Source organism: Phytophthora infestans, genomic scaffold (assembly GCF_000142945.1).
Source record: "Phytophthora infestans T30-4 supercont1.4 genomic scaffold, whole genome shotgun sequence".
NCBI classification, from domain to species: Eukaryota; Oomycota; class Peronosporomycetes; order Peronosporales; family Peronosporaceae; genus Phytophthora; species Phytophthora infestans.
This window is the reverse complement of record NW_003303755.1, coordinates 3975969-3989426: the sequence shown is the minus strand read 5'-3', so window position 1 is coordinate 3989426 and position 13458 is coordinate 3975969. Positions and strand designations below refer to the sequence as shown.

The following is a 13458-nucleotide window of genomic DNA, read 5'->3' as shown; positions in this document are numbered from 1 at the left end:
TGGCATTTTAGTTGCCGTTAGATAGCGCTGTCTTCGATTTCGTAGACCCTTTGAACGGTTCCGATAGCACTCCAGTCTTTTGCATAAGCCAGAGCATCTTACCTGCGTCACTCGAGCCAGGTATCCGCTTCCACTCCACCTTGTGCACCTCCCCAGATGCAGAGCGACATAGTGTAGCTTGTACGGGCGCGAGCTTGCTTGCATCAACTGCCTGCAGTAAACAGTTGATGGCCAAGCTGCCGTCAGCTGCAAAGTACGGCTCCAGGAAGATCGAGCCAACTGCGCGTGCATCGGACACACGACCTTCGCCGATGCAACTGCCATCCCACTCGCCTGCGACCACAAGACGGACACTGGTACGGTCCAAATTCATCGAGCTTTGCTTCAATCCGAACGACAATGCATCGTGGTGTAGTGCCAGTGCTACCTGAGAGCACACCGTCGTCTCCACAAACTCGCGTAGACCCTCCACACCGGACACCTCGCGTTGCGACGCCATCCCTGTCTGAAGGAGAATCCGTGCGCCAGAAATAAGCACCTCCGTGGAGAAGTTCTTGCCGACATTCAAGTCAAAGGCCGACAATGTCGAGTCAAACGCGCACGTTTTCCACCGAGGACTCACGTAGACTCCGCGTACCGAATCGCAGATGGGCTGCAACAAACCATCGTCCAACACGCGACCTGATGCAGAGCTCTGTAGCTTCTGAAAGGCAAGCACCGATGACACCTCGTCCAGATACCGACCTACCTCGTTTTTCAGCAGATTATGTGCGAGGACAGTCAAGACTGTAGCCAGCGTTCCTGGGGTGTTGTCGTGTTTGTCTGTCTCGCTTGCAGGACCCATGCCTGCAGCACCTGCACCCGAGTTGCTAGAGTTCACGCCCCCTCCAGAAGTCGTCGAAATGTCCGAGCCTGTGTACAGCAACGCCCGAGAGATATCCTTTCGACCGTGACGAGTTCTTATCTCTTGCTGCAACAGCAGAAGTGTATACCGACAAGTCTGTGTCAAGAAGGCTTCGTCGCTGTCAGCGGGGGTTGAATACGAAATGGATGCGGCACGTCGCGGCTTGCCTGGACTGCTGGTCGGCACCGGAGCATCCTCTACTAGAGGCTCTTCCTTCACATCTACGACATCTTGTTCACCATTAGCTGCCTCTTCTGTCGCCTTCTTTTCCTCCGTCGTCACGTCCTTGTTCTTTGACAAACTCTTTACGTCTACCAGCTTGATTGTCAGGTGGTATCGCTCATTCACACGGAGTTGGATCTCATCATCCAATACGTGCAGAACGGAAATGTGCGTGTCAGTCGAGCTGTCGTCCCTGCCATGTTTCTTCACCGCATACTTGCTGATATTGTACGCTGTGTCTGTCCACTTAGACGTATTCTGAAGCGCCTCCTTCATCAGAGTGCAAAACAATTCTTCACAGAACACAGAAAACTGTACGGCCTTCAGAATGGACACGTTGCGCTCCTCCAGAGTCTTCAGATCTTCGGGTGTGTCCTCCAATTTATCCATCTCTGCCTTGGTCCTGCAATACCCTTTACCCGTTAATACTGCGGCCATACTTTATTCATTAGCACCATAACAGAATCGTACATAGGAACAAGATGTGGAGATGGCAATGTGAACGCTCCCTCCTTCCCGGTGTCCTTGGCTTCTAGTTTGATCTAGCTCCACCAATTAAATACCAGCAAGTTGAGTCAGATACATTCGACGTAGCAAACAAGACTGCAAGTTTGTTCTTACTTGGATCGCGCGCGCTAGGAAATCTTCAGGCGTCTTGACACGAACAAGACCCTTCTCAGTGCGACTCAGCTAACAACGATACCACGACAATATTTCTATCAGTTAGTAGTGAATAGAAATACTTATCGCTGCTGCAACTATACCTCAGCATACGCGAGATCCGCGATAGATCGGGTCTGCGGCACGAAGAAGGATCCCGCTGCATACGCATCATAGCACGAGCTTAGAAAGAGATATTTTTCATGAATCCAATCAAAAGTTCACTCACCGCTACCGTAGCTGCAGTCCACCGCCAATGGTTCGCCCGCACGGAACGGCTTGGGGATGTTACCGTGGATTGGAGCGCAAATCTTCCACTTGCGCAGCATCTGCGTGATGCCCTGGAAAAACACACTTTCCTTCTCCACCGTCTTGGCCAGCGCTTCGACACCATCCAGTAAAATCGCGCCGCTCTCCTTCACTTGCGCTTGTTTCGCCTCCACAAGATGCTCCAGTTCCTCTCTCTTGGGCGCCGTATTTTCACGAATACAGCGCATTTCCTCCAAAAAGTCACGACGACGAATTAAATCAATAGAATTGATGAGCTGGTGCAGCTCTGCAACTGCTGCCTGAAGCTCCGCCACCATGGGGCGGTAGTGAATTCTCGGATCGATGACGTCCTCTTCCTCGTCGGCATCTTCTACGGTCTCTTCAAGCTTCTCTACAGTTTCAGCGGTCTCCATAGACTCATCTGTGTCCTCTGTCTTCACCTCGTTGTCCTGCTCGTCATCAACATCCTCCGTCTTCATTTTCTTCTTTTTGCGGTCAGTGCGCACGCGTTCCAACTCCTGGATTGAGTGCAGGAACAGCTGCGCCTCAGTGAACTCCCTGCACGCAATCAACCGGCAATTAGCACTCCAAATTACGTCATTTTGGTCGCAACTAAGGGGAAATTGGCAGAATTATTTACTGTTGGAGGATCTCCTTGCCCTGGTCTGTCACCATTTCCACAGCCTCATAGTCTGCCGGGTAAAGCGTCACGCCCACCGTGTCCGAGCCCTTCTCTTCCATCTTGTACAAGTATTAGTGTTCTAACAATCGATCTAAGCTGTAGCTGCCTTGAAACCGCAGCACACGCACGGCAAGTGGAGCCTGGTCGTCAAGCTCGACGCTTTTTGGCAAATGGAGTGGTCACTGATCCCCGACAACCATTTACCTCCGTTTAGTGACTTATAAGGCAAAGTGCAGCACAATGGAAGACCTTTGCTAGCTGCAATTTTCATTAAAAACTAACCACCTTCCACCTTGAATACTACGACACTATTCACGCTTAGCGACAACTACACGGGCAGTCTTCGCGTTCGACTGTTTTTTGCTTTCTCCCTTTCTCCGGTTGCGCCTCCTCATGAGAAGTTATACTCCCGCTTGGCGTACTCGATGGCTCCCTTGACCATGTTGATGGCACGCACACGATCTTGGCGCAGCACACTAAAGGAGATCAGACCCACTAACTGGCCCTTCTTGTCCACAGCTGCACCACCGCTGAAGCCATTGTCCAGCTGTGCTGCTGTGCGGAGCATCGCCTTATCCACTTCCTCGTCCTCGTACACTTGCGAGTCTGTACCGGAGCAGATCGCATGATGCACTGTGATGGTGTTGTGGCCACTGCTAGGGTAGCCAAACATCCACATCTCGTCGCCAGGCTCCACATTGTTTGAGTTTCCAATGCGTACTGCAGGCAGCTTACCGATCGTTTCTCGGGAAGTGCCCTGAAGCTTCGTCACAGTCCAGTTACGAGCAATAATACGGTCCGTCACGTCGCCAATGTACAATCCACTAGGCGGGTCCGAGATCACCTCGCAATCCAAGCGAAGAAGAGCGTAATCCAGCTCTTCGTTGCAGCATTCAGGGATCACACGTGCATGATACTTCCATAACGGCGGCAACGACGTAGATTCGGTAGGTGCCACTAGAATCATATACTCGTCGCTGTAGATGCAGTCGAACTGCTCTCCTTGCAGACAATGTCTCGCCGTAGCGATAAGACCGTCCTCGTGGATGATGATTCCAGAGCCAACATTGCATAGTTCTCCCTCGTTGGTCAGAATAGCGATGCGAACAGCCGATTGCTGTACCCGACGCACTAGTCCAGCACGGAAATGCTTCATCTCTGCGCGTTTCTGTTTGAATCGAGCCACTGGAGTGATCGGCATGGACTCCATCGACGGGCGCTCGTCATCATCGTCCTCGTTAAAGTCAGCCAGACACGCTGCTGCATTCAGAAGCTTCATACGGGGACCGAACGGGATACCGAGGTCACGCAGGTGGCCAGCGTTCATGAGACACAGCGACTCAATGTCGATCTCCTCTGCTTCAAAAAGAGCCGCGTACTTACTGAGTTTAAGCGACGCCAAGAGACTGGACATGACCAAGAAGCTCTTCTTCTTTTCGGCAGCTTTGCGTGCCGTCCAGCGGATAGCAAACTTGTTATACCACGACAAGTTCTCGAAGCCGATGCCGTTTACTTCACGCTGGAATGCCACGAGAGAATCGCGCTGGGGACTGCTCTCGTCGTCTCCGAACTCCTTGATGTATAATGGCCGCCATGTGATGTCCAATAGCGCTCGCTTGTACCAAAACCGACAGGTCATGGAGGCCAAGCACAAGTCCACGTGGTTCAGATAGCTCAGCATATGCGTGAAGACGCCGCGCGGCACCCAAGCCTTGGAGTGCACGAAGGCGTTCATAGGCGGTTTGCTGCCGGACAGAACCTTGGGGAAGCATGTTTCGCACAGTCTGGATTTGTGTGTGTGGCCTGTTAGCGCTGCCTTAAATCTGGAGCATTTGGCGCAGAAGAGGTAGCCACAGCGACGGCAGCGGTGTGAGCGTCGTAGGAGCGAGAACTTTTCACGACACAAGTTACACGAGTTGGAGGCGTGTTGAGGAGCCCAGCGGTCGCCCCCATAAGAAGAAGCGACTGACGACGGGACCGAGTAGGCAGAAGACGCTGAAGATGCCGACGAGTAGCGGGACACGCGACTCATCTCCTCAAAGCCCGTAGCCGAGCTGATGGTCGAGACCTGGCTGAGGTTAATGTGTCTGGAGCGCTCCGTCGCCGGAAAGCGGCTACCAGTGTTGTTTCCTAGCTGCATGGCCTGCCGAGAGCGCGCCGACAGGTTCAAATTGTTGTATACGGCGTTAGAGCGCGCCGAAAGCGAGTAGTGGCGCTTGTCCTCGTCCATGGAGCTTTAGACACTGAAATCGTCAGAGAAGGACGACAGCAGCCGAGACAGTAGAGTCGCTGAGGCTGCTATGGATGGTGACGATCCTAGCGCCGAAGAAGCGTTTGCTCTTGTCCAGCCGGTCGAGCGATGCTAATGGAGAGCTCTCTCCCTCTCCTCTTCTTCGTGATTGTGGCGGCAGGTCGCTAAGTGCGCCTTAAGTTCGCCAGAAAAACGGACTTTTGGCCAATCGACGTGTCGCAATTCGAAACCGCAAGCACTGACTATCGGCGCGAAAAGGAGCGACGCTGCCTGGAAATCTGCAGCCGCCTTGACGCCGTTGTTGGCTGCATCGCTGGCTTCATTCTGACTAGATGGCCGTTGCAGTGGACTTTCATCGATTTTTGCGTCGTCGCGTGAAAAAGTTTCCGAATGGATACTAAGATAAATCCCATTTACTTACGCGAAAGGCTTAATGAACCAGAGTTTGTTACGAGAGTCACTTACTACATGTAGTTGTACTTCCGTGCTTTTAATGTGTATAAGAAGATATACAGCTCAACCTATGTGAACTTGCATTCGTTGTTCGTACATTCTAAGCTTACGATTATATAAGTGAGACCATCGATTAAATTGCATTACATTCCAAACACCACATATACAGAGCACCGTGAAGTCGATGGTATCCGTTCACCGCGAGCGGATACGGATCGGCCAGCAGTAGTCGATCTATCGTTGTTGTGGTCCACCGTGTGGTCAACAACCTTGTGAACAGAGTGGTCAACCCCAAGCTCAGCCGTCATGTGATTGAAAAATTGCAACCCCTACAACATTAGCCCTTGAACAGGTGGCCCCCACGCTTCGTCTACGATAAGTGTGCGTGCCAGCAAGCACGTGCAGGATTTCCATCGCAAATCGAGTTGTTGAACTCGTCGTGACGATCTTGCCACGCGGCATTTTTGTGTGTCGTGCCACACCACCATATTATCTTTGTGCATAATGTTTTGGCCAATCAACGTACGTGTTTCAGCAAATTGTCTTATCAAGGTATCGATTTTAGCAGTTTGGTCCGACCAAGAAAAACCCCCAAATTCAGCAAGATTCATTTCTATTGAAGGAATGTATTCGACAGGACATGGATTCTCGCAGTCAGCCGTTACGTGGGGCATCCGTCCGCTAGACGCACGCTTGCATTTCGAGTTTGGTCACCACCCTCACCCAAGCCCCTAAGTTCTCAAGCCCCTTAATACATCGTCACTATGGCCCCCAAGAAGACTCACGAGGACGCCGGCATCTCGGAGAACGAGGTTCGCGCTCTGCTCATTGGCAAGGACGGAAACCTGACCCGCGACTTCGAAGCTGTCCTTACGCGGCTCTTCATCTCGTTCCTGGAGAAGCCCACGGACAAGAGTCTGACACTGGACAAGCTTAAGGACTTCAGCAAGATCTGTAACGATGGCAAGCCCTTCTCGGATGAGGAGATCAAAGAGATCCAGACCTACTTCCAGTGCGACGAGAACAAGGGCCTTACGCTCAAGGGTTTCAAGGACATGTACCACACCCAGTCTAGCGCCGAGCCCATGGAGACCTGGCGGGACATGAAGAAGCTCGGGTACGAGTATCCTTATTATCTCTATCTAGACTGCAATGGTGTACTAACGTTCTTTTTCTTCTTTTTATTGCAGCTATGACAAGGAGCTTCTCGAGAAGCGTGAGGCGGCTCTCCGTTGCCGTGTGTGCAAGGCCCCGTCCACGCTCGTGTGCTCGCGCTGCAAGGCTGTGCGATACTGCGGTGCTGATTGCCAAAAGCAGGACTGGAAGGCCTCCCACAAGCAGAAATGCAAGCCGTCCGCGGTCTAAAGCACATGTCCAAAGCGCACTCGAGTTGACAACATCTGCACGAAGTTCATTCCCCAACTAGCAACTGACGTCAAGCAAAGAGAAACAGAGGGCAACAAAGACAGAGAGGAGGAGGACAAAAAGACAGAAAGAAGGTGGCGACAGCAGGATGCAGCGCAGAACTCGAAGGAGAGAGACTCACGCGCCTGCTGGGCGCTTCGTTAGGATAGATGCCGTTCGCAAGTTTGTGTATGATCGAGAAACAAGAAACAAATTCATCAAATAGCGTAATACACAAGTGTGAAAGCTACAGAACAGTCGTGCCATGAAGTGGATACCCATGAGAAACAACAACAAGACGTGGCGATCGTGACGTTGCGCACTTGAAGTTCACATTTGCCGCTTTTGACTATTTGTGGTGCACACCAAGTATTATGTGGGGCACACGATAAAGTCAGATCAGATATACGGACAGCAATGTTGCTGTTTTAGTCAATCTCGACGAGATTCTCACGTGGAGATTCGCCTATTATTTTTAAACTAGCCGAGCGCCGCCGCTACGCGGCGATAAATTAGGTTTAGTTCTACACGTTTTGGCATCCCCGCCTCGGCGGGATAGCTATTGAAAAAAAAACGCTGAACCCACGTGTACCTAAATCGATTTTTTTAAATTTATTAATTTGGGTCAGCATCACGCTTACCAGATTTAAGAAATAAATATTCTAATGATCTTATATCAAGATTCTTGATGCAATCTCTTTTTTATTGCTGGCTATCAGTGTATCTTCATCCTCCATCCAAAACCACCAGCACTTTAAATAACATTCATACAAACGCTACACAATATATTTAGTTTAGCGTTGTGCTCGATATTACGGGCCATTTCTGAGCCGCTATAAAACTTAGCTCACATCAGCGCAAACGATAGTAATGGCCTGTCCAGTTTGCACTACTGATTAACACCTGCCTGCACTATCTATTTCAGCTTGTACGTAGCTAAAGATTGTTCACTTCTCATATCAAACTAAAACAAAATATTCGAATTTTACTATTTTTAATGTATGTGGCGTATTTTGTGCTGACTCAGAATTAGCATTCGAATCTGTGTCAGTTATGATTGAAGCACTTAGATATTGTGTCGCAAGATGCCTTGCTGCTGTTGCTGTTGACGGTAGTGTTTTCTATTTGATAATTTAACGATGATTCAAGGATTATTGGACGTCATTTAGGCTCCAAGTTTAATAACGTTTCTTTATGGTGTCTGCTTCGCCAACTATAATTAACACCTCTCGTGTTTGTTGATATATTGCCGCTCCATTCATACGGGTGTCCTACGCCCCTGTCGGCGACCCGTCCGCCAGCTATAAAACAATGTTTCGTAATATTCTGGTCACATGTGTTATAAGCAGCTACGACTTATTTAGTAACTTACTAAATATGAATGTATTCTACTTTTTACTACATATAAATGTTTTCTACTTTTGTACTCATAATCAAACTTTACGTAAGATACTGTTCGCAAGTGTTGTTGTTAAATTAGAGCTCTATACTGTACTACGATCTTGTTGGCTACCCGCCTGTCCATAAAGTAGTTTCTTTCTTCGCAACATACCGATAAGATATTATCTGTACTACGCGGCACAACTTTTTTTTAACAAATATAATATCGCTTATTAAATTTTACTGAGCGCCTTAAGTAACAAAAGAGAAAAAATTAAAGGAACATATTGAGAGCCAAAATAACAGAAGAGAAAGTGTAAATTATATTTTGAGCCAATGGTAATACTTTACATTGTACCCATTTAGATGTCTAGCTTAACCTTCTTCGAGCGACGACGTCGCTGCATGCGGTAGCGGCGGCGGAGGTGGCGCTCGTGCTCTGTGCAGGGTCGTGGTGGCGAAGGAGGCGGTGGAGGCGGTGTGCCCATAGCAACCGCCAGTGCGAACATCCGCTGCTCGCGCTGGTCAGGCTTCGGTGGTGCTGGGGCTGCATCGAAGCGGTGCCAATAGGCCCGTGCGTTGGGCCCATTGGCACACGCAATGCAGCGACGCCCTCCAGCTCTGGCGGAGCCATCTGCAAAAGCGTCCCACGAAAGGAACGCTTTGCAGCAGGCACACAGCCCGAGCGCCAGCCCAAGTCCGTCAAGGTCAATCGGCGGTGGCACCACATGGGCCTCACAGGTCCGGCAATCAATCGGCTCCATTTTGTGAAATGTAAGATGAAGGTTTGATAAAAGCATTTTAACCAATTACAATAATTCGTATTTTATCCAATTACAACTAAGATATCTCAGCCACTCATTAATGTCACATTTCCACCAATCGAAGCCACCTTCGCTCCGCTCGGCAGCCAATGGGAAGGCTCAAAAATCTGAGCGTTTCGTGTGACGGACGGACGGACACCGTGCTAGCCTTGATAGTTTAGGACTAGCCGTTCGCCGCCGCTATGCGGCGGAGTGGCATGATTTGTTGGAGATGCGGTGGCCGCAAATCTAAGTGTTTCGTGGTGTCGCGTGCTTTGTGAGCGTCGTTCACCCCACTACATCGTGGCTTCGTGTACTTAACGATTTACCTTTTCGAGTCTCATCCGGCCCCGTATAATACTGTAGTTTCAATTTGCGAGCGCACATCAGTGGAATACGCGCTGAAAACGTTGATAGACATACAACATGATTTAGCTTATGTCCCAATGAGTGAGTGTACTTGTCGTCTACGTGACGTGTATGCGGATAGGAACGGCCAGCTTGCGGCTGCCCACAGTAGATACCATGTGCTAAGTATCATATGAAACACGTAACGTTCTTTAGGTGTTGCAACACGCTTGGTAGCGCCACAGTCAGCTTACAGTATGTGCGACCCCAAGCCTTGCACCGTCAGCCAGTATACAAAACTATGCGGGGTAATGTAATGGGCCCAACTCCAATTACATAAGTAGGTAGATATTTCTTTAGTTATTACATAAGTAGGTAAAGTGGCACACGGGTAGCGTGTGCCAAGGTGTCATCATCTGATTGGTTGATAGTGAGGAGCCATACTCACTTATTGACCAATCAGATATAGACATGTGTTTGAGTGGTTCACACGAGGCCAGGGGTAGCCGCCCTGGTCCTAAATAAATCAGAGTTGAATTCGACACAAACCTAAGACTTGGTTTTATTATTGCGAGCTTCCTCCGCATTACAGTGTAAGCTAGTAACGGTATCTCTTACCCCGTTACACCTGGTAGCACTTTGTAGTCCTTCCACCGACCAAGTCTACGATGAGCCAAGTCCAGATCTCCGGGGCGACCCTGGAGCATGCTGCATTCCCCCATCTCACTCGCGTGGAGTGGGAAGCGCTTCACCGCCTCGTGGCGGTGTCCGGAGACGCTGTCGTCGCATCGCTGCTGAGCTCAGCGACGCCCGACCAGCAACGTCTTGCAGCACAAGAGTTCATGGAACGCGAGCTCACCGATGCGAATCGGCGGGTGTCAACTCCCTCGCGTCCATCCCAGAATGACGTCGTCAAGATGGAGACGTCTACGTATTCTGGCGCCGGTGAAAACCGGCTTCCGCTAAATCGGTGGTTCCGCGAGATCGACATCGCTATCGCCTCGCGACGCATCGAGGCGTCATCGGCCAAGATGAACTTCCTCCTCTCCCGGTTAACCGGGAAGGCCAAAGAATGGGCCCTTGGGAAGCTGGTTGTCGACCCCGAGGCTTTCCCGACTCTGGAAACTCTCCAGAGCGACTTGCGCCTCGCGTTCGAGCCCCCGCAAGATGAGTCTCGCGTTCGCGCAGAGTTCTTCGCTCTGCGGCAAGGGCAGATGTCCATGCGTGATTACGTCCAGAAGACGCGACATCTGGCGTCATGCATCGTGACCAAGCCAATCGACATGGCCTCGCAAGTCCACGTATTTGTGTTCGGCATGCGCGAGGGTATGACCCGCTACTGCCTCACCAGAGCTGAGCCCTCCTCTCTCGAGGAGGCGTTTGCACTCGCGATTCGCGAGGATTACATGGGTCGCTGCATCGTACGCCGCAGCCATACCTGCGGAAGCCCGAGAGTCTACCCCCGAGCCCATGGAGATCGACGCCATCAACGCGTCGAGCAATCGACGTCGCGGGTCCTACCGCGGCAGCGCTGGGCGAAGCAATCGCCCCCTCATTTGCTTCCGCTGTGGGAAGAAGGGTCATCGCGCGGCGGAGTGCCGCGCGCCAGCTCCCGTCGTCTCTCACGTCGACGCGGAACACTCCTCGGTCGCTCATTCAAAAAAACGACCAGGACCAGTAGGTGCGGGGCGCCCTACTGGCTTTAACGAAGGACCGGGCCCTCCGGTGGCAGACCAACCTTCGAGCCCTCCTGTGCTCCAAGCACACACCAATGCCACCACTACGCCGGGCGACTCGAGACTGATCATTGTCAGCCTCCACGTAACCGGTGCCCGGCGACCACTGCGCGCGCTCCTTGACTCAGGAGCGACCAACAACTTCTTTCGCGCATCGTGTTTGTCGGTACTACCCAAGAACGTCCGCGTCCGGAATGGTCCGGGCGAGATCCAAGTCAAACTCGCAGATGGTAAGGCTCGCCGCGTCGCGCGGCGTGACGTGTCTTTGTCGTACACGTTCGACGGCTTCCGTAGCAAGGACGACTTCTTGGTGATCGAGATGAACTACGCGTTTGACTGCATCCTGGGCATCCCTTGGCTTGCGCGATATCAGCCAGAGATTGACTGGCTGGCCCAATCAGTCAAGCGTCGACGTGGATTCGACGTGAGCGAGGTCTTCACACACCTCTTGGTGGCGCCAAGAGACTGGCCCCACGTCACAGTCGTAGACAAAACAGCAACGACACAAGCAGTGCACAGAGCGAGCGATGGCCCTCTCTGCATGGCTTGTGCTACGTTGTTGGACGAAGAGCCCTCGCGGTTTCGCGAGGTAGATGATGAGGTGGTTGAGCAGCGGCTCCCACAGTACAAGACGGTGGTCGAGCAGGGGCTCCCACAACACGAGATGATGGTCGAGCAGGGGCTCCCACAACACGAGACAGTGGTCGAGCAGGGGCTCCCACACAACGAGACGGCGGTAGAGCAGAGGTTACCGCCGAACGATTCGGCGGTCGAGCACATTGGGCTCCCGTCAAACGATGCCGCGGTAGAGCAGGGGCTCCCGCGTGTTCCCGGCCCGGTCGAGTACGGTCTCCCGCGCCTAGAGGAGGGTGATGCATCGTCGAGTAGCAGTGCGTCAGACTCGAGCGTAAGCTCGAGGAAGTCGAAGAAGAAGTCGAAGCGACGACGCCTTAAACCTCGTCGAGACTACACGACCAGCGATAGCCCGCCGATGGAATCGGTCAGCGCGCTGGAGTACGTGGAAGGAGGCCCGAATCGGTCGCGCAGCATCGCAATCGCGAGCCCGCCGCGCGAAGCGGCGGCGATCACACGCCTTCCAGGCTTGTCCTGGAAGAACTTTCTTCGGGACCTCAAGGCTGGGAGACGTCGAGCAGTATGCTTGATCACCGAGGCAGTCTCGGTGGATGAGGCAGCAAATGCGGTCGCAACGGACAGTGTACGCTCACGTCCCGCTAAGTGCTGGACCTTAGTTCTGCTCGAGGAGAAACGGATTCCAAACGCAGTCTTGGGAGGCCTTGCGGGAGTCAGCGAATCCCGTATACGACACCGCCTGCGAGTATGCCGACGTCTTCCCGGATGAGATCCCCGCCGAGCTACCGGCGGATCGTGGAGTTCAGCATGAGATCGACCTCGCGCCAAGTACGAAGTACTGCGTTACCAGACAATGGCCACTTCCGCGTGATCAAGTGAAAGCGATCGATGACTTCTTCGAGGGCCGCCGAAAGGCGGGTCACGTGCGTGAGAGTACCTCTCCCCATTCCAGTCCAACGTTCTGTGTGAAGAAAGCCACAGGGGGATGGCGTATCGTTCACGCATTCAACAAGTTGAATGATGTCACCATCCCCGCGCAGACTCCGATCCCTCGGAAGGATATGGTACTGGACTCCATGGCTGGCAGCGTCATCTACAGCGCCATCGACCTGACCGCTGGATTCTATCAGATCCTGATGAGAACATCTGATGTACCTCTCACCGCCGTAAGTACACCGAGCGGGATGCTCTGGGAGTGGCTCGTGATGCCACAGGGCCTCAAGAACGCGCCTGCCACCTTCAATCGCATGGTCTCCCATGTGCTTCGCCCGCTTCGAGACTTCGCGCCGAGTTACTTCGACGACATCTTCGTGCACAACCGCGCTGAGGGCAACCTCAGTGCCGTGGACGTACATCTGAAACACCTAAGACAAGTCTTCCAGGTGATGCGAGAGAACAAGCTCTACGCAAACCTGAAGAAATGTGTCTTCTGCGCACCGGAGATTTCGGTGTTGGGATGCTACGTGAGCAAGAACGGTGTACGCGCGGATCCTGAGAAGGTATCGTCTATCTGTGCTTGGCCAACGCCGACAAGCCCCACTGAGTTGCGTCAGTGGCTTGGTATGGCCAATTACTTGCACAAGTACACGAAGAATTACGCTGGGTTGATCCAGCCGCTGTCCTCGCTGCTGAAGAAGGACGTGATCTGGGAGTGGAAATCGGACCACCAAGCTGCATTCGACTCGGTGAAGAAGAGCTTGGCGTCTGCGCCGATACTGAAGCTTGCTGATGACTCAAAGCCATTCCACGTCGTC

At 52.2% G+C, this 13458-nt stretch overlaps 3 protein-coding genes across 3 annotated transcripts; 1 reads left to right on the top strand and 2 right to left on the bottom strand.

Moving 5' to 3' along the window:
• Window positions 1–7: 7 nt before the first annotated feature.
• PITG_03899 (uncharacterized protein) lies at window positions 8–2896 on the bottom strand (the record flags this gene model as incomplete). The annotated part of the gene is made up of 7 exons (XM_002906888.1): window positions 8–1066; window positions 1187–1529; window positions 1598–1668; window positions 1748–1816; window positions 1891–1946; window positions 2016–2614; window positions 2697–2896. The coding sequence occupies 7 exons, from the start codon at window positions 2795–2797 to the stop codon at window positions 8–10; spliced, it is 2298 nt and encodes a 765-aa protein (XP_002906934.1).
• Window positions 2897–3129: 233 nt separating this feature from the next.
• On the bottom strand, window positions 3130–4968 carry PITG_03898 (serine protease family S01B, putative; the record flags this gene model as incomplete). The annotated part of the gene is made up of 1 exon (XM_002906887.1): window positions 3130–4968. The coding sequence occupies one exon, from the start codon at window positions 4966–4968 to the stop codon at window positions 3130–3132; it is 1839 nt and encodes a 612-aa protein (XP_002906933.1).
• A 1182-nt stretch (window positions 4969–6150) lies between these two features.
• On the top strand, window positions 6151–6890 carry PITG_03897 (uncharacterized protein; the record flags this gene model as incomplete). Its single annotated transcript, XM_002906886.1, has 2 exons — window positions 6151–6559; window positions 6633–6890. 2 exons carry the CDS (start codon window positions 6207–6209, stop codon window positions 6805–6807), a joined length of 528 nt encoding a protein of 175 aa, XP_002906932.1.
• Window positions 6891–13458: the final 6568 nt, after the last annotated feature.